Consider the following 20974-nt stretch of genomic DNA (forward strand, 5'->3'; position numbering starts at 1 on the left):
TGGATTTGTAATGGGAAAGGTGTTACTACATGTCATGGACTTTACCTACATTCAAATGAATGATTTTGAGCCTCTGGACAGCCGGTAGAATTAGGACCTAGAGAAGCTCAGTTGATGACTTAATTTCAGGCTATTTCCTAAAAGATTTATGCTGCCGTTTTCATTTTATGCTCCGTGTGTGTTGTCTGCAGCAGGTTTCAATCCTTATCTTTACATCAATTTCTAATTACAATGATAAATTTATCCTCTCTTGTTTGTACATAGCGGATGGTAATCAAAACTACAATTGTCTGTGGGGTGTTTTTTTTAAATCCCTAAATGGACTGGGAGAATGGCCCCACCTCCTTTGCCTCAGTCAAGATCTTACAGCACACCTTTACTATAAAAAGACACTGGGCTACTTGAAATCTCTCAGCTAAGAATTCGGATCTTTGACATCTGGATTAATTCACTTTCCAGGTAAATTCTAATGCTAGGTTTTTTTTTCTGCAAGTAAAGGGAGAAATGAATGTGCTGAGACATATGGAATGGGCATTTTAAACTTCAGGTTTATTTTTAATACATATCTTGGATACAGGGCACAACAGGTGGTTGTTAGGTCAATCAAGATGTATAACCAACCGGTAGTATATTAGTCACTGTTGGAAGAGTAACTTTTAAGAGAGACTTCAGAATCTGAAAAGGGAAAAAAAAAACACCTAACTTTGAAAAGATTTGTGGAGGATGTTTTTTTTTTTTTTAGCAGTGAGCCAATTTCTAAAACAGTTTGCAGAAGAAAGCAAACTGTTTTATTTTGATGAAATGTATTACGAACCACAAAAGCTTATGCAATAGTAAATGTGTGAGACAGAGCTGTTATTTGGCTTTAGTAGGTATGAATGCATGACAATTGTAAAAGGGAAATCAAAGTAAATGACAAAATTCATGGCTGATGACTGGAGTTGTGGGTGCAATCTTTGGACAATTTCCCTTGTGAAATTCCTCCCTCCCAGCTTCCCGTAAACAGCTGCCATTCATTTTACAGGAGGCTCGCTCAAATGTCCCAGTGTGTAAATTCCATTCCTACATTTTTGTTTCGTAACGATGCCACTAATACAACAAAAGTGGAAAAGTGAGGGCTTGTCAACCACTTACAACCATTTTCATGGCAATTTTAACCCCCACCAGGAAGTTTTTAACAAAATTTGTGACTTCTTTACTTACCTTCGGGTTTTCTAGTATGCCTCTATGAAAAATCACTAATATCGATCAGACATTAAAACTTCATTTGGCAATTTCAGTATGAAAATCAAATCAAAATCTCTACCATTAGTCTGATGAACGATTCGTGCCTTCCTACTTAGAATATAAGGGAGCATGTGAACTGCTTTGAATAAGGATCACGAGGGACTCTTCCCTATTACCCTTGTAATGTTTGCATGCTTTGAATATGGCAGAATTTTTCCCTGGCACAAGCTTTTGAGGACATCTAGTGGGTATTAAATTTAAATTATTCTTACACCTTAGGACTTAAAATTAAAAATGAAGTGGAAAGCCAGATGGAAAGCACCTGTTTTTCGCTAAGTAATAATTACCTTATTAATTTGAATTAATAATACTATATCAGTGGTGGGATTCAGCCAGTTTGCACCTATTCGGGAGAACCAGTTGTTAACTTTCTAAGCAGTTGGGAGAACCGGTTGTTGGAAGAAATCTCTTTTTGTGTTTTTCCACTTTACAGGGCTAATCCTGTAAGGAAGGCAGGAAGGAAACATTCTGGTGTTGTTTCTAGCCTAATCTTTATTGCCCTGCTTACACAAACTGCCTCTCCGGTTAAACCTTATTACATTGTAACAGCTAAGGCAAAGAGCCCATCGACCTGAGTGACATTGAGTTGGCCATGCCCACACGGTCACATGACTGAGCCACGCCTACCCAGCTGGTCATTAGGGCAGAGAACCAGTTGTTAAATTATTTGAATCCCACCACTGACTATAATGTTTTATAAGATATTTAAGAGTATTTGAGTTTGAGTTTGAGTTTTATTAAATTTATATACCTCCCCCCTCTCCCCGCAGGGACTCGGGGCGGTGTACAGACAGTACATATAAAACAACAAAGCAAGAACAACAAAACATTAGACAACCAACATAAACATACGGTCTGTAAAATACCCGAACTCATTTCAAGTTAAAAACAGTCTAAAACCAAATTAAAACCCCAAAATTTACAATATTAAAAAGCCATCCAGGAAGGTTTGGATATGATTAATTAATAGCCTCGCCAAACATAAAGATCAGCCAGTCCACACATATACTGGTAGTCTTTGACTTACGACCACAACTGAGCCCCAAATTTCTGTTGCTAAGTGAGACATTTGTTAAGTGAGTTTTGCCCCGTTGTACGACTTTTCTTGCCACAGTTGTTAAGTGAGTCACTTTAGTTGGATAAGTTAGTAAACTGGTTGTTAAGTGAATCTGGCTTCCCCATCGACTATGCTTGTCAGAAGGTCGCAGAAGGGGATCACGTGACTTTGGGACACAACAAGGGTCATAAATATGAACCAGTGGCCAAGCAACTGATCTTTTGATCACATGATCATGGGGATGCTGCAGAGATCGTAAAACAGTCATAAATCGCATTCTTCAGTGCTGTTGTAACTTTAAATGGTCACTAAATGAACTGTTGTAACTCGAGGGCTACCTGTACCTGAAATATAGTCTGATCGCTGAAGAGTCAGCCATATAGATTTAGAAAAGGTCCTGAATTTTTCATGCTGTAGCAAAATCACTCTCTGACGATCATAAAAACGGAGGCTCAGAGAGTTTGAGGCTGACATGAACATTTGTGTTTCAAGCAGTGTTGAGTTGCAGGCGTTACGTTACGTAAGGTGCTCCGGAGGGGCCACCCGCCCGCCCGCCTGAGCTCCTTACTGGTTTTTTAAGTCTTGTGTGCTTCCCTGCACACGCATGATACATACAGCACCTGCGCTCTGCTCCGCTGAACAGCTGGAGCGTTGCGGAGGCTCGCGGAGGCACTAAGATGCATCCGGAACCCCCTCACTGGTTTCAGGCCAAAGTTGTCCTCTGGAGTCATGATGAAAGGGGGTGGAAACTGCATCAGTATACCAAGACTATTGCAAGACAGCATTCAAATATAGGTAGTCCTCAACTTATGACCAGTTGTTTAGTGACGGTTACAAGATATGGCTTACCTGGAAAAAAATTGTGATTGTTTTGCTATTTTACAATCGTTGCATTCGCTTAATGACTGCCCCCAAAGAGGGAGTAAAATCAGGTTGGTCATGTGACTGACCCAATTTTACAATCGACAGGACATACAACCATAATGGGCAGGCTCCATCACATTCGTACTTCAAGGACTACCTGTACTTCTACCAAAAATACAAAGAGGATCGAAGACCCCAAGTATAACTTTGAAAGGTGGGCTGAGGAGGCTATAGACTGGAGCATGGGTGTCTCTAGAGCAATGACAGCCTGGTTGAAGAGTCTCTTTGGCATCCCTCTACTTTAGTTGTTCAACATTTAATTGGATTGCATTTGCTTTTCAAACCTTAATTTAATTTTTAAGGTGCATGGTATTTGTATTGGATTGTATTCATGTTGAACAACATGAATGGCACAGTGTGGATGCATAGCTTAAACACCAAAAGGTGTTTAAATTGGGGAATGTAATATATTGGCAACCTTATTTAATGAAAAATGGGAAATGATGCAGCAAACCAGGGGTGAGAATCTTCTGGCTGTAATCGCTGTTGACATTTTCTATTACTGACCCAAATAAAAAGGTAAAGGTTCCCTTCGCACATATGTGCTAGTCATTCCCGACTCTAGGGGGCAGTGCTCATCTCCGTTTCAAAGCTGAAGAGCCAGCGCTGTCCGAAGATGTCTCTGTGGTCATGTGGCCGGCATGACTAAACACCGAAGGTGCACGGAACGCTGTTACCTTCCCACCAAAGGTGGTTCCTATTTTTCTACTTGCATTTTATATGCTTTTGAACTGCTAGTTTGGCAGAAGCTGGGACAAGTCATGGGAGCTCACTCCGTTACGTGGTGCTGGGGATTCAAACAGCTGAACTGCCGACATTTCTGATCAACAAGCTCAGGGTCTGAACCACCCTCTACCCTCTGCCCAAAATATTAGTAATCAAAATCCAATTCAAAATAGTGGTTTTGACAAGCAGGCATATACTAGGAACAGAGGGCTTCGGCCATATGCACAGTCCAGATATATATGATCAATTTGAGAAACAGGCACTGCTTCATTTTTAAAAAAAAAAACAGCGCTCATGTTTACTGCTGCAAAATTTTAATGTATATAATTGGAAGTTGGAAATGTTTGCATTATCTACGGCAAAATTGTGCTGTAGATATGCACAAAAGAGGGAGGATGTTTGGAAAGATGGTCTAATGGTGGACAGAATCACATGCCTTGGAGCTCCTGGATGAAAAAGGGAAGAGATGTTGAAAGTCCCTGGGTTTTATGCCCTCTCTGGGCTTTGAACTTCCTGGGGGCACAGGAAGAGTATCCTGATTGGCTGGTGTCAGAGGTCATAGCTAGCTTTGAAGGTTGTCTAAGTTTGGTTGAAATTTGGTGGGTGGTGCAATGAAGGGCAATGAAATGGGGTAGATCTTTGTTAGGTAGAATAGACTGGTCCAGGCCTTAATGGCCCATTAACACAGGTACTGGAATGAGTTTCTGCCTCTCTGAATTTCTACTTTTCTTTTTAGGGGAAATATTCTGCCCTTTTAATATTTCCTAAAATGTCTCATTTTCCTAGGAGAGGGTTAGGTGCTAACTTCCTACAGTGGAATCTGGATGAAGATGTTAAGAGAGACCCAAGTTTAGAGTCTTTGTGTTGCAGTAAGTAGCACAAGCCAGGCCTGCCCCAAAATCTTTTCAAGCCTTACCTTATTTTATTATTTCCAAGGGAATGCAGTCATCTGATGAGATTCTTGTAACATAGTGGACCAACAATAAAACTACTGTTGAAAAGTGGTTCCCGTTGTTTTTCCTTCACACAGTTTCTTTCACTGTTGCTGCTATCTCTTCATTGTTGCCGTAGCTAAAACAGGTCTTGGAGGGTGAATAAGCAAGGATTGAATCCATACCGTAGAAGATGCAGGGACATGTTGTGGCTCAGTGGCTAAAATGCTGATCAGAAAGGTCGGCAGTTTGGTGGTTCGAATCCCTAGCACTGTGTAATGGAGTGAGCTCCCGTTACTTGTCCCAGGGTCTGCCAATCTAGCAGTTCGAAAGCATGCAAAAATGCAAGTAGAAAAATAGGAGCCACTTTCGGTGGGAAGGTAACAGTGTTCCGTGCGCCTTTGGCGTTTGGTCATGCTGGCCACATGACCATGGAGACCAGAAGTGGGTTTCTACCAGTTTGCACCAGTTTGGGCAAACCGGTAGTGGTCATTTGGCCTGGGTCACAGAACTGGCAGCGACCCAGGCTGGCCACGCCCCTGAACCTGTTCCCCAGTCTTGGCTGCCATTGCCGCCATGGTTTTTATTAGCTTTTCATTGTCTTCGTGCATGCGCAGAACAATTTACAGTGAACTACGCATGTGTGAGAAACGCATGTGTGAGAAACGCACATCTGGTGCGCGCAAAGCGAACCGGTACCAACGCCTGTAGGAACCAACCCCTGACAGAGACGTCTTCGGACAGCGCTGGCTCTTCGACTTTGAAACAAAGATGAGCACCGCCTCCTAGAGTCAGGAATGCATATGTGCAAGGGGAACCTTTACCTTTAAAGAAGGTGCACCAAGCTAATTTATTTGCGTTAGCCTATTTAAAACCTGAGTCATCACAATATATGGATTTCTGTTAACATAGTTTCTTACAAGTTCACTATACAAAGAATGTGCTTCTATGGATTTGTTTTTATTAGCTTTCCAATTCTGCAATTCAGCTTAAAAGGCTCCCAGTGCATCTCAGGTAGCAATTTAAGGAAAAAAAAGAGTTTTGTTCCTGAGACTGACATTTTTTTAAAAAGCCACATAGAGGGGGGGGGGGAAAGAGGCAAGGATGAGAAAGGGTATGCTTGGGGTATCAAGTCTTAATTCAAAGATGTGAAACCCGAGGATCATATGTGGTCATTGACGCCTCTCTTCGTGGGCCTAGGATACCCCTTTTGCTAGTTTCTTACATCTTGAAAGAGGCATATCTCTTTGTTGTTGTTGTTTTTTTAAAGCCCCAAACTTCTCTTCCATGCCCTCAATCCTGCTAGAGGTCCCAAGCACTCCTGGACCTTTCTTAAACTTTTGGCCACTGAAAGATTATCCACCTAATATGAACGGATGAAGGCTAGTCTTTCCCTCAATCCATTGAAAGTGCTTGAGGAAAATAGTAGATAGCCTCTCAGGAGACGGGAGAAAGCTGATTTCCCAGGATATGAATTGGTTATCAGCATTCCTTAAATTGCCTTTGGGCTTCCAATTTGCCACTGTCAAGATAACAAACCGTGTGAAAGGCTTTTGATTTTTTTGGGGGTAGAAAAGAAACCCAGCATTGGATCAAAATAAAGGTACCATGCTTCAGCATGGTGCTTCTTAATACAGCAAGATGCTAGATAGATGAATTAGAAATGTGGTGATTTATGCTTACGTTCCATGGTTTGATTGTTCCTTTAACAGGATTTCTGCTATGATATCTACAAAGCAGCAGATGCTCCCTAAAATGGCTCAAAAATTAACAGAAGAGGAAGAGGACAACCACGACAATCCTTCTCTATTACCTGACTCAGGTGGCACTTTAAAATATGCACGCTGGCATGAATATATTCTTTCCTTCTAAGCTATGTAATAGATTGACCACATTCAGTAATAATTTAAAAAGTTGTCTTAGCATTGCTCGCCAGATAAAACGCGAGTACTAGATTTTGAGAATTGTATTCATCCTCGGTTTTTTATTGCAATGATTTGCAAAGGCAGTACAGCTACTCCTCAACTTATGACCTCAATTGAGCCCAAAATTGATGTTGCTAAGTGAGAAATTTGTTAAGCAACTTCCGCTTCATTGGATGACTTTTCTCGACACATTTGTTAAGTGAATCCCTGCCGTTCTTAAATTAGTAACCTGGTTGTTAAGTGAAACTGGTTTCCTGATTGACTTTGCTTGTCAGGTTGCTAAAAGGGATCACAAGATTCCGGGACATTGCAACCGTCATAAATGTGAGTCAGTTGTCAAGTATTTAAATATAAACCACGCAATCATAGGGATGCTGCAATGGTCATAAGTGTGAAAAAGGTCCCAAGTCACTTTTTTCAGTGCCATTCTAACTTTGAATGTCGAAGACTATCTGCATTCAGTCTCAGCTATTCAGAGATGCTCATGGGCGTTGGGGAAAGTGGGGTCTGGGACAATTAACCATGGACACATGTCTGCACCCATTCCACTGCCGGACTCCCACTACTGTCGATCCAATGTGGGCATTTATCGTCGGCTGGCCCTCTGCCAGCATTTCCCCCCTGCCAATGGTCCATCGGTGCTCTTCCAACATGCCCTCATCCTGTGCAATTTGCCAAAGGGTACTTCTCTCTGGTGAATCCACAACACAGGACAAGTTACAGCGCATCCACGCTCTGCCTTCTCACTGGATGTAGTCCTTTTGGCTCAGTTTCCTGAAGTGGAAACTGGAAAGGTTGGGAGCATGGAAAAAAAAACCTGCAGCTTCCCTCCAGATGTTCCATTTGGTTGCAGGGAGTCCCTTGTCTGAACACTGCAGATTCATGGTAAGGCAGCAGGCAAGTGTTCTGACCCAGCCTTAGCAGTAGCAAGAAATAGACTCCTTGTCACAACGGCCCTCTTTATTTACCTCTTGTGAATTAATTGTATTCACCCACCAAAAAGTCCAGGCAATAGTCCTTCAAGGAGTTAACTGCAGTAACAGATCTTATCAGTTCCTTGAGATAATTGCAAGGCCGGGAGCTCCCAGCCAAAAGGCTGCAAATTAACTTCTGGCAAGCAGTCTCTGAGGCACAAAACATGATGAGCAAAATCTTCAGAAATACGAACTGTTGTCTCCTACAACAACCACTTCCCTTCCTTCTATTTATTCCCCTGCCAGGGAGGAGCCATTCAGTGTCCACATGTGCTTTGCTTCCCAAGTCGACTCCTTGTCCTCCGTCGTTCTCCTCTTCTTACTGCTCTTTGCATATGTGCGCCTGGAACAGGCCTCAGCTGTTCTTCCTCCTCACTCATATCAGCCGCCAAAGGCAGCTGCCTCTCCGGTGGCTGGGAAATGTCGGACGGCCCTGGCTCTATCTCTGCGTCCGACGCAGAGCATCCATCAGAGCCTTCCTCAGACTCCAGCACTGGCCCAAGTTCCTCCCGGACCTCCTCATCCTCCGAATCTGCCACCAGCTCCACTGCCAGTTGGCGGGCAACAACAGCAAGCTGCCGCAGATTCATGGTGCTTCTGAAAGGGAGAGATGGCTAATAATCCACTCCTTCTAAGCATAACCAAAAATCAGGAATTTGTTTTCAGTTTCAGGATCAGGCTTCCTGCCTTCTGAAGAACATGTCAAAAAAAAAAAAAAAGGTTCGCGTAACAAAGGCCCCAAGGAAGAGACATGATAAATGTGAAGGACCCCTTCTCAGAAAGGGAACTCTCAACCGCACCCCGAGTGCAGTCTCTGGAACTGTAGTCATCCAAAACAAAAAGAAAGCATTACAGGAAGTCATTCTCTCAGAGAAAGAGAAAGAAAGAGGGAGAGACGGGGCGGGGGGAGAATACTCACCTCCCCCACCTCTCACAAGTAGAATTGAATGAAATGACATTATGGGTATGAAAATGTCCAGAACGATTGTTTGCAACAAAGGTTGCAATGACCAAAAGGGAATCCATTAGCCTCTTTATTAAGTGAATCTGGCTTCCTCATCGACTTTGCTTGTAAGAAGGTCACAAAAGTGAATCACATGACCCTGGGGCCACTGCAACCGTCATAAAGACGAGTCAGTTGCCAAGCACCCAAATTTTGATCGCGCGACTGTAGAGATGCTGCAACAGTTGTTTGTAAGTGTGGAAAATGGTTCTACGTCACTTTTTTCAGGGCTGTCGTAACTTTGAACGGTCACTAAACGAACTGTTGTAAGTCGAGGACCGCCTGTATTATGAGGATTTTAGAGCAAACTTTCTGAAGTTTTGTTTAATTCTGTAGCATCTCACAAAAAATAGGGAAACAAATGACCTCTGATCATTTTCCCCTCACAGGTCCACCTGTATTTAAAATATTGCCCAAATGGGTTTCAAAGGCCTCCTACTATTTTGACAAAGAACATTATTGTTATGCTGGCCATCAGATCATCATTCAAGAATCCATTGACTGCTTTGGAGCTGTAGTATGGCCTGCTGTAAGTTTGGAAATATTCACTATTGCTTATGTCTTTTATTTTGGTCGGTATTGCCACCTCGAGCAGTATTAATGATGGGGGAGGGGAGCAGTGGCAATATTCATAATGACATAACCTAAGATGGCATCGTAGCGACCAAAACTGCATTCAGTTTTGGTCGCCACGATGTAGAAAAGATGGGGAGACTAAAGTACAGAGAAGAGCAACAAAGATGATTAGGAGACTGGAGACTAAAACATATGAAGAACGGTTGCAGAAACTGGGTATGTTTAGCTTAATAGAAAGAAGGACTAGGGGGAGACATGATAGCAGTGTTCCAATGTCTCAGGGGTTGCCACAAAGAAGAGAGTCAAACTATTCTCCAAGGCACCTGAGGGTAGAACAAGAAGCAATGGGTGGAAACTAATCAAGGAGAGAAGCAACTTAGAACTGAGGAGAAATTTCCTGACAGTTAGAACGATTAATCAGTGGAACAGCTTGCCTCCAGAAGTTGTGAATGCCCCAACACTGGAAGTCTTTAAGAAGATGTTGGATATCCATTTGTCTGAAACGGTATAAGGTTTCCTGCCTAGGCAGGGGAAGGGACTAGAAGACTTCCAAGGTCCCTTCCAACTCTGCTATTGTATATAAGACTGTTATCAAGATGACTAGACTGACTAACTTGGATTGCATGGCGCTATAGTCTTGTCCCCTATTGATGAGGCATAGACTCAAAATGATGTGAAGTTTTAGCACCGCTTTATAAATTCCTTAGTTAAGATCACATCTGGAATACTGCATCCAATTTTGGTCACCACATTACAAAAAAGATGTTGAGACTTTGGAGAAAGTGCAGAGAAGAGCAACTAAGATGATTAAAGGCCTGGAGACAAAAACATATGTACGGCTGCAGGAATTGGGTATGTCTAGTATAGAGAAAAGAAGGACTAGCGGGGACATGATAGTAGTATTCCAGTATTTGAGGGGCTGCCACAAAGAAGGAGGGGGTCAACTCATTTTCCAAAGCACCAGAAGGCAAAACAAGAAACAATAGATGGAAATTAATTGAGAGAAGAAATCTAGAATTAAGGAGAAGCTTCCTAACAGTGAGAACAATGAGAATAAAATAGAATTAACCTGTGGAACGGCTTGCCTTCAGAAGTTGTAGGTGCTTAATCACTCAAGGTTTTTAAGAAAATACTGGATAGCCACCTGTCTGAAATGGAATAGGGTCTCCTGCTTAAGCAGGCAATTGGACTAGAAGACCTCCAATATCTCTTCCAGCTCTATTCTGATTGAAATATTGATCTCCAGTTAAATAAAACGCATGAATTAAGAACAGATGCCACTAAACTGGCTACGTACAGATAGTCCTCAAGTTATGAGTGTAATGGAGCTTACCCATTCCATTGGTTACCCAAGGATTCGTGGCAGTGAATCTCATACCTTGAATGGAATAACTCTCTTTCGCCCATTTTCAGGGTGGGAAAGGCCAGGGGGGGGGCTAGTGATGGAACTGGCCACCTACCTAAGACCACCCAAATACCTCATGTTCTCCACAATTCCTTCCCGCCAACCTGCTGTGCGGAGTCACTTACCTTGTGAAGATCTAGGAAGCAGTCTCCTCTCCAGCCACTCAGCTCCGTGCGCCCCTCCGATGCTCTGTTCGGGCCTCCGCAGGCCTTGCTTGGCACATTGCCGGTCGAAATGGAGCTTCTGAGGGGCAGATCCTCAGAAGCTCCATTTCGGCTGGCAACGTGCAAAACATATGTTGCAGAGCCTCTGTGGTTGTTTGTAAGGGCGAAGAACTACCTTGGTGCTGCAAGATTTGTAGTTTCGGGACTTGTTCGTAAATGCTAGAAGGTGCTTGTCGTGTAACTTCAGACGTTTGCTAGGGGAACGCTTGTAACCCGGGGATTACCTACAATAGCTTTACTTAAGTGTTCACTGGAAATATCAATTGCTTTACATTATCCCTAAATCAAAGAAATGTTGCTAGGGTAGTTAAACAGGACCCAGAGTGATTATGTGTTGCCATTAAGTAGCTGATTTAACATAAAATAATTTAACCACACGGCTTCTCTTACTCTCCAACTATTTAATCTTGATGTACTCATCAAGAGTTCCTGCTTCTTTAGTTAGTTTGCCTTATTTAAGGTCTTTTGGACAGGGCAAAAAATATAAAACAAGCAACAAAGTTGTGAGCTAAGTTCTGGTAGGGGGAAAAATGGTTTTGATACTGAATAAATTTCCTAAGTTACTGGCTTTGCTTCTAGAAATTCTGTTTTTAATGTAAATTGCCAAAATCAGATTTTTTTAAAAAAGAAAAGTGTGCAACCCTATTTGTGTTAAGATGAACACTGATTTAGGGGGCTGCTCTCATATTCATGTCAATTGTAGTTGCAAACATTATTGATTGCCTCAGAATTTATTCTATGACACTTGTTATGTATTGGAAGATCCACACTCTGTAACTTTGGACATTTGTTATTTGGATTGTTTTAACTTGTGAATAGTTGGGGCAGTAAGTATGCAACTTTTTAAAATAAAAAAAGGAAAGGAGAGAAAAAATATTCAATAGACAGTGTTTACTTGAGATTGTTAAAATAGAAATTGAGTTCTATCAGGCTTCATGTTTCTGACATGAATTATCTTGAACCACTCACTTTTTCCTAAATGCTCCTGCCTTTTCCTGAATCAGTCTTCTTGTCAAGGACAGGAACTCTTCCTTGTCATTGTCCATCAAAATTATCTGAAGACTCACTCCAAGTGTAGTACTAACACGGTTGAAAACGTTAATATAGATTTCTGTTATTAAAATCAGTAGTGAAAGAGGCACACACCCAAGAGAGCCAGATCAATTCTGCTAACACATTAAGCGTGTGCATTTCCTGAAAGTTCAATGTTTCTTTTGCGATCTGATTAGATTCAATCCCCTTCTTTTCCCATTCCAGTTGAAAAAGCTTCTATAAAGTGTAATAAACTCCTGCCTTTGCTTCTGTGTCTCAGGAGAATGTCAGTGTATGGCATCTTAAGGCTCTTGCATGGTGAGCATGATTAGGAAGCATAGCTACAATGTGCAGCAATCTGCCTTTACTCCTTCATTTGTATTCTGACCTATTTCCGAACGCAAAAGAAAAATAATGTATTTATATATAAACAACTTTGAAATGATCAAGAGATTTCCCCCACTCTTTTAGGCTCTTGCTTTATGTCAGTACCTGGAATCAAATCAAGAGGAAATTGACTTCAAAGAAAAGAAAGTCCTTGAAATTGGAGCTGGGACAGGTCTAGTGTCTATTGTGGCAAGTATATTAGGTAACTTGTACATTGATTTTTCGGACTATAAGATACCATAGGGATTCGGGTTTTTTTTCAGTCAAGCACTTCAAACATGGAGACTTTCACTGCTCTGTCTCTCCTAAATGTTCTTTCAACATGGATCAGTTTGACACGTCCAATTTCCCCCTTTCCATTGATTTTTCATCATTCTGTGTACATGTATTGTATGTGTTATTGCTACCGATTATGCACATTAATGTTGATTTACTATGCTCAGCAAAACTATAATAGCTAGGAATGGCTCACCTAAAAGGCATTTTGTAGTATTTTACTGTCAGGTAACTGAGGATTTAGTAGCTGCCAGCTGATGTAAGGTTGTAAACTGTAATCTGTAGGCTGATGCAATGAGGATGATTCAGCAACACATGTATCACCTCCGATGGGGTCCACACAAGTCATTTACCTCTTTAAGAAGTGTCTATATATAGGAAGCCATTAGGGGGTATTTCTCTCTCTCTCTCGTCGTGTATCTCATTTCTCTCCTTGTGTCCGTAGCTGAGTGGTAAGGGATTCATCTAAATGAGTATGTCTGTATATATGTATATACAGTATAAACCACTATTAATTGTCTAAAGCAGTGATGGCTAACCTTTTTGCCATCGTATGTCATAAGGGATGTATGTGCACGCATGCCCTCCCCCATGCACGTGTACGTGACTCCCCCGCTTTTGGTGCGCAATGGCACAGTGGACCCGTTTTTCGCCCTCCCCAGGCTCTAGCTTTCTAGGAGCCTGGAGAGGGCGAAAACGCCCCCCCCCCCAGGCCCTCTGGAGGCTGGAAACAGCCCATTTTCCAACTTCCGGTTTGCGTGTTGGGCCGTTTTTCTCCCTCCGGAGGCTTCAGGAAAGCCTCCTGAAACCCCGAGAGAGAGAAAAACAGCCCAATGCGCAAACTAGAAGTCCGTTCCCGAACTTCTGGTTTGCGAGTTGGGCTGTTTTTCGCACCGGAGGGTGAAAAACAGCTGAAATTGAAGGCTGAAATTAGCTGGCCAGCATGTCCTAAGAAATGGCTCTGCATGCCACCTGTGGCACATGTGCCATAGGTTTGCCATCACGGGTCTAAAGGCTCCCTGTGCTGTGTTTTGCTCCTGAGTTTATCTCATACTAATAGTCATGCTGCCCAAACTCTTGACATTTACTCATAAAACTAGTGTTTAAAGAATAACTATAAGTAAATTCACATCTTCTAAACCATACATGATTTGCTTGATTTTTGCTCATTATGGTGTGCAAACAGAGCAACTCTAGCTAGTCCTCAACTACGACCACAATTGAGCCCCAAATTCCTGTTGTTAAGTGAGACATTTGTTATGTGAATTGTGCCCCATTTTACAACCTTTCTTGCCACAGTTGTTAAGTAAATCACTGCAGTTGATAAGTTAGTAACCCAGTCTGTTAAGTGAATCTGGCTTCCCCCATTGATTTTTACTGTCAGAAGTTCACAAAAATTGATCACATCACTTTGGGACACAGCAATGGTCATAAATATGAACCAGTTGTCAACCATCTGAATTTTGATCACATGATCATAGGGATGCTGGAAAGGTCATAACTGTGAAAAAAGGTCGTGTGTCACTTTTTTCAGTGCCATTGTACCTCTGAACGGTCAATGAACTGTTGTAAGTTGAGAACTACTTGTATTACAGTGATGTAATCCACGATGCAATTCCAGTCCATTTTATGATTTGCTGGTGCAGACAACTTAAGTACATTGATGGTTGAATTAATATTAGGACCTACCTCCCTTTCCACAACTGACAATTTTATCAAGGCAGGTTATGGACTGAACAATGTTATTTTTTTTTAATCTTTCAGGAGCTTTTGTCACAGCTACTGACTTGCCTGAGGTACTTGTAAACTTGGAGTTCAATATTACTAGGAATACACAGAATCTAGACATTCACAAGCCTGAAGTGAGGAAGCTCATTTGGGGGACGAATCTTCTTGAAGACTTTCCCAAAGCGACCCACCATTACGATTTCATTGTGGCTACCGATGTTGTCTACCATCACACAGCTCTAGATGCTCTGCTGGATACACTTCACTACTTATGCCAGCCTGGGACAACGTTGCTTTGGGCAAATAAATTTAGATTCAGCACAGATTATGAATTTTTGGGCTCAATGAGCAACGCATTCAATATTACCCAGCTAGCGGAATTTCCCGAGTCAAGTATCAAGTTGTTCAAAGGCACCATCAAAGGGAATTAAAATGAGGAAGCAGAATCCAGATTGAAGTGCAAAAGCCGAGACCTTATCAGAAGAGTCTGATTCTTAAAATTTCAAGACTTAACCCTTTCAATTAGGTACTTATTTGGAGCTTTTCTCAAAGACAAGTTGTTTTAACAAAAGAATAGATACTAGGAGGCCTGGACCTTTTGGTTATGCTTTCCCCCTTAGCTATGCCCATGTCTAGCATCTGACACATTCTGGCATTCCTTCATTGACGTTTAATTCAGCCGTGCCCAACCATTTTGGTTTCATGGAAGCCAACTTTTCCATGGACCAGGGGTGGTGGGGGTTAGTGGTGGGGGTTTCGGTTTTGCTTGTTCACGTGTCGCTTACCTTCAGCTGTGCAGCCTGGTTCCTGAGTACAGAACAGAGCTCCATAGTCCCAAAGTTGGAGAACCTTGGTTTAATAAATATTTATAAATGAAGGCTTGAAACTCTATGTATCTAATCACATTGTTGGATTAGAAACAGAAAGGAGAGGAGGTCCACTTTTATCCTACAGTATGTTCTCATAAACCAAGATTCCCAAGATAAATTGTCATTAGTACACCATGAAAGATGGGAGTTTGCACTTCTTCTGATTAGAATACAAGAAAATGTGAGTGTATAGCCCCCTGACAGAGCCACATTGCTGAAAAATTAAAACAGATTTCAAATTTATTCGATATTTTATTTTTTAAAAAAACTAAACCATGAGTACTCAAAGCTTTGATATTTAAATCTGCATATTTATTCTGCAGTGTTTTTTTGTTTTTCAAACATTATTAACATGTATGTATAAGTTTTACAATACCTGATTAAGTGTTGACTGACACTTTATACATGTATCGGGTTTTTGCCGATACTCTGCATCATGTGGATATTTGTGAGTATCTCCAAAGTGAAGATATCCAAGAGCACCTTTGCACCAGTAATTCAGAACACATTGTTACTAAGTGTGGAAGTTATTCTTCTAAAAAACAAAACAAAATGTAAACTCTTGCAAATGATACTGGTAATTAAGTTCTGTTATTAGTAAATCTAATAAATAAGTGTTTAGCTACTTTTATTGTAGCTTCATTTAAGGCTTTCATACAATTGAAAGTTTGTGTTTAAACATGTTAAAATCCTGTTCATTGTAAAAATAACAGCTTGTATAGCCTTATGATTAAAATTACAAACAGTTAAGGTTCACATACACATGCAAGGAGCTATTTCACTTTCATTTTCTAAACTTTGGTGCTGGCTCTTCTCAAACATCCATTGCCAGCAATGTGATGTATGCAATAGGTTTTGTGTTTAAATTTTCACTTCTGAAGCAAATGAACTACTCAAGGAACTAAGAATTCAGTTTAAATTCAGTTTGGATCATGTCTGGACCCAAACTACACAAATATACTGCAGCCCCTTATCCTCTGATTAATACATACAAGTGAAGCATCCATTAATAGATGAAAACATGCAATCTAGTAAGTTATATTTAGTCAATATAAGAACATCTTGAATTCACAACTGCAGTATTTTAAAACACACAATAATCAGGTGGGAACATCACAGGAAGCCAGTTTTCACTAAAAGACGCAGAGTGAGTCCATCCGAGTAGCCTCATTAACTAAAAGGTTAAGAACAAAAAAAACAAATCTTTTATATACAAGTAAACTTTGTATTAAGCCAGTCATGAAAATGAAACTTAATGTATTTAGCTAGTAAATTAGAATACAATATATATTAGACTTTCACTTAGTCAATGATATTGCTAGAAAATTTGTTGTCGTGTTGACAAATTTTATTAGTTTATCAAAATTAAAATACAAAGAAAAATGAAAATAATAGGAAAGTAGGGAAAAGGGAAGAGGAAAAAATGCAAGGTAAAAGAAGAAGAAAAAAAGCACTGACTTACTTCTAACAGGTTTTAGTGCAGTAGAATAAGATAATAACCTCAACTTTTTACTTTTATATAATCATATATACGAGTCATTTCTGTAACAACAAACTATCTAATCAGCAAAATCCCAAAATCGCTGTTTTGTTTTTTTTCCACCTCAAGCACAGAGTCCAGAAGCGGTTTCCAAGTAAAAATGTTATTTGTATTTTTATTCTTTAATTAAAGCAGTCAATTTAGCTATCTCTGCTAACTTCATTAGCGTCTGCAGCTAGTCATCCCTTGTGGGAATTAAAGTTCAATTTTTGTGCACAGATAGAGCAATCTTGCTGATGTCAGCATACATAACATCAACATTCCATTTTCCTCCATTTTTTTATCCATTAGGCCTAGAAAACTTGTCCTAATTTGATTTTATAATTCTTGAATGTTACTGACACTTGTATACTGATTGAACTGAACTGAATAGCAACGTACCTGTATACAGTTCTTCAAGTTTTCTTTGGTGGGTTTCTCCTCTGCAAGTTTATTTGCAAATTTGAGACTTCTGCCGTACATTTTGTTTACCAGTGCATGCTTGTAAGCAAAGAGCAAAACCTATGGAAGAGCATTAAAAAATGGAGGTAGAGATTTGTAAGCAGAATATAAGTTCTGCAAAGATTAATCATCCAAATTCACTTTTGGAGTCAACAGTAGATAAGACAGAACTAGAATAAAAATCGCCTTCAAGTATAGGCACTCGTCAACTTATGGCTCCATTGAGCCCCAAATTTCTGTGGTTAAGTGAGACATTTGTGAAATGGGGTTTGCCCCATTTTATCACCTTGCTGCCACAGTTGCTAAGTGAATCACTGCAGTTGTTAAGTTAATAACATGGGCAGGGTTAGGGTGAATATAGCTTTCCCACTGCCTGTCAGAAGGTCGCAAAAGAGGATCACATGACCCCGGGACACTGCAACCGTCATTAATATGAGCCGGTTGTCAAGCATATGAATTTTGATCATGTGACCGTGGGTATGCTGCAATGGTCATAAGTGCAAAAACAGTCATAAGTCACTTTTTTCAGTACCATTATAACTTTGAACGGTCAGTAAATGGACTGTTATAAATCAAGGACTACCTCTCAAGTTCAGTTGACTGCAATGAAATGTTGTTTGAGTTATTCCCAGCTGTATAATTCTAAACAGCTTATATTAATGTTATTTTAGGACTTATTTAAATATAGTTTAAAGAATGAGGCATTCATTTACATGATGCCATTAACGTTCAGAGCACCATATAAGGCAGGACATAGTGATAGCTTTCCAATTAAACATGCTTAGATTTAGCTGCAGCAGAATTAGATTACAACAGACTACGGCCAGAGGTTAATTTATTTATGAATCAGATGTACATCTCATGACAACATGTAAGATGTACAGGGAACTGGTAGAAAGCCACTATCATTATGTCTTTATAAGAGTTCTGCGCTACTGAATGCATTATGCTACATAAGATTTGAATTACCATTTTGACAGCAGCTCTTGCGTGCAAATATTTTTATACAATTTAAATACAAAACACTGGTCTCCACCTAAATTGATAATAGGTATCATAACCTAGAGATTCCTTTCTTCAACTGTGTGAACAAATGGTTCTACGCCTCCCAACATACCTTGCTGTCAAACAGGTCAGTCCATTTTGATGTTTCCCAGAAAGTCTCTGTTAGAGTATTCAAGATAGCTTTTTGATTATCATCTTTACATTCAGTTTCACTTGATGCAGCCCCTTCCTGGGCCTGTAACTGCAGAAGTTGATCTGATAACGCACATCCTTTCCGACAGAGAGCATCTACTAAGGTAGATTTCTGCTTTTCCATCTCACTATGTGGGAACAATATATATTTCATTTAAGTGAACAGGTCTCTTTCATCATGCCTATATATGGATTTTTCCTAAACTCCCGAATTTCACCATCACAAAATACACCTGCATCCCTTCTAAGTATATAACATAATATCCTGACTATGATACCACCAGAGATGATCAACCCTGACTGCTCTTTAGAAGGCCAGATCCTGGAGATGAAACTCAAATACTTTGGCCACCTAATGAGAAGGAAGGACTCACTGGAGAAGAGCCTAATGCTGGGAAAGATTGAGGGCAAAAGAAGAAGGGAACGACAGAGAATGAGGTGTCTGGATGGAGTCACCGAAGCAGTAGGAGGTGAGCTTAAATGGACTCCAGAGGATGGTAGAGAACAGGAAGGCCTGGAGGAATGTTGTCCATGGGGTTGCAAAGGGTAGGACACGATTTCGCAACTAACAACAGCAACATTTCTAAACTGGAGTAAAGAGTCTAGTTACAAAATATTTTTAACTAGGAATCTTCATCAAAAAAACAGCAGTTCTACCCTTTTCAAAGGAAGAACACTAACATTTATCTATCCATCCATTTACTTATTTGATTTACATGGCCACTCATCTCACAAATTCAATTTTGGGTAGCTAGAAACAGAGAAACAAGAAATAGTATTAACAAGGAGTAAAAGTCTACCATGGTTGCCGAGGGTAAAACCCAGATAAAACAATTAAGAAAAATCTCTCAATCTTATTTGCAACCTTCTGAAGGAAGGGTTTTTCAAATTGCTTTTTAAAATACCGGCTTTATGGTTTTACAGTTTATCCTTTGTTTTCCCTTTAAAAATGTTTAAGTACTGTTTTTTTACTTGCCATAATCTAATACAAATGTGTAATAACATACAAAGATTTGGGCAGAATTGTTGGCTGGCTGATGATCTTTGAACGTGTATTGCTACGATACTCTAGACTTCAATCTTTCCTCCTTGGCAATATCATACCAACCCTAAAAATAGTGTTTTAAAGTATAAAATGCAATTAAGTGTGCTCAGTTTATGATTGTTTTCTTTTCTCATGAATATGAAAACGTTTTAATTTTTTAGCTTAGAAGAGCAGATAACTGCTGAAATAAGATGCAAGGAAAAAAAGTATTTACTGGCTAGGTACTTTTTTATAGTAGCAGCATCAGGTCTGGGATCAGTCTTCATAGCAAGATAAATAGCAAGGGCTGTTTGATCGATATGAGATATCACTGTATTAGAAGCTTCAATTATTTCATTTAAACATTTCATTCGCTCCTGGAAGAAAATAAACAATATTCTTTTATTAAATTATTCTCTTATTTTTTTTTTATTGTTGTAAGTCGCCTAGAATAGTCCCATAGCAAGACAGGCAGCAAATAAATTTAACAAAAAAATAGGTATGAATTAATAAAATACTATGAATATTCAAGTTGATAGGAGAGATGGGAAGTTATTTTGATCCAAAGCAGAAAACATACTTTGAAAATAAAGAAGTGCATTTACTGTAATTGTCATCATCTATGCAGAAAGATAGGCATAAAAACAAGAACTTGAACGGCACTCTGTAATTCACTAAAATTAATGTTTTGCTAATAATTATTATAGTTTCAGCAGCAAAGCAAACATTCTATAAATCAGATTTATATTACTGAAACATGTTTCTGAATAGTAAATTGTTTGCTTACAATATTATAGTCAAGTGACATTGAATATGATGGTTTTCAAATCTGCATTTTACCTTTTTTAATGCATGGAATTCTAGGTTGAACATTAAAAAAATAGAGAAATTTGATTTTTTTTGAGTTATAAAATGATAGCAAATAAACATATTGGAAAATAACATAACATGTCTAATTCATTTATTCACAATCATATCAAGCCAATACTGTTTTTTCTAGTTATGATTATGTGTTTTGTAGATTTAATAAATAAGCTTGTGGCTGCTGCTATTGTTTTTAAGCTTGAGATTCAGCTCAAAAATAAATCAAATGTGTTCTGCTGAAACGATTCTAAGAGAAGAAAAATCATCAGTAATCTCCACAAAATACTCACTAGTATAATAAATGGAATAAATTCTGGAACAGTTTAAAGGTGTTCAATTAATAACTTCAGTTGATTTAGAGCACTGAATTAGGAACCATTTGTCTATTTGGGGCTTAGAGACGGCTCAGTGGATTTAAAATGAAAGATGTTTTAAAAAAGAAAATGGGCCGCACCTTTTCAGAATCCAGTTGATGAAGTCTTGCAACGTATAAGGGGAGATGGTTAGGGAAGGTCTCTTTTAGTTCGTTGTATATCTCACTGGTATCAAACCTGAAAATAAATGTATTAATGAAAATGTTAAC

At 39.7% G+C, this 20974-nt stretch overlaps 2 protein-coding genes across 4 annotated transcripts in view; one reads left to right on the forward strand and one right to left on the reverse strand.

Annotated features, from left to right (window-relative positions):
* The first annotated feature begins 406 nt into the window (after positions 1-406).
* On the forward strand, positions 407-15135 carry METTL21C (methyltransferase 21C, AARS1 lysine). Its single transcript, XM_081949380.1, has 5 exons — positions 407-459; positions 6639-6748; positions 9218-9357; positions 12537-12654; positions 14493-15135. The coding sequence occupies exons 2-5, from the start codon at positions 6649-6651 to the stop codon at positions 14885-14887; spliced, it is 753 nt and encodes a 250-aa protein (XP_081805506.1). The 5' UTR covers positions 407-459; positions 6639-6648; the 3' UTR covers positions 14888-15135.
* Positions 15136-15323: 188 nt separating this feature from the next.
* Positions 15324-20974, reverse strand: part of TPP2 (tripeptidyl peptidase 2) — a 50947-nt gene continuing 45296 nt past the window's right edge. The window contains exons 26-30 of one of the 3 annotated variants that reach the window (XM_081946758.1): positions 20846-20942; positions 19774-19904; positions 18424-18631; positions 17247-17366; positions 15324-16499 (exon numbers count right to left, since the gene is read on the reverse strand). In XM_081946758.1, coding sequence (XP_081802884.1) covers positions 16410-16499; positions 17247-17366; positions 18424-18631; positions 19774-19904; positions 20846-20942 — 646 coding nt within the window. In that variant the 3' untranslated portion in view covers positions 15324-16409. Of the gene's footprint in view, positions 16500-17246; positions 17367-18423; positions 18632-19762; positions 19905-20845; positions 20943-20974 lie in introns of those variants that run through there. The other 2 variants (XM_081946759.1, XM_081946760.1) reach the window with 2 other exon arrangements.

The sequence above is a fragment of the Natrix helvetica genome, assembly GCF_964273705.1.
Source record: "Natrix helvetica genome assembly, chromosome: 3".
Taxonomy (NCBI): Eukaryota; Metazoa; Chordata; class Lepidosauria; order Squamata; family Natricidae; genus Natrix; species Natrix helvetica.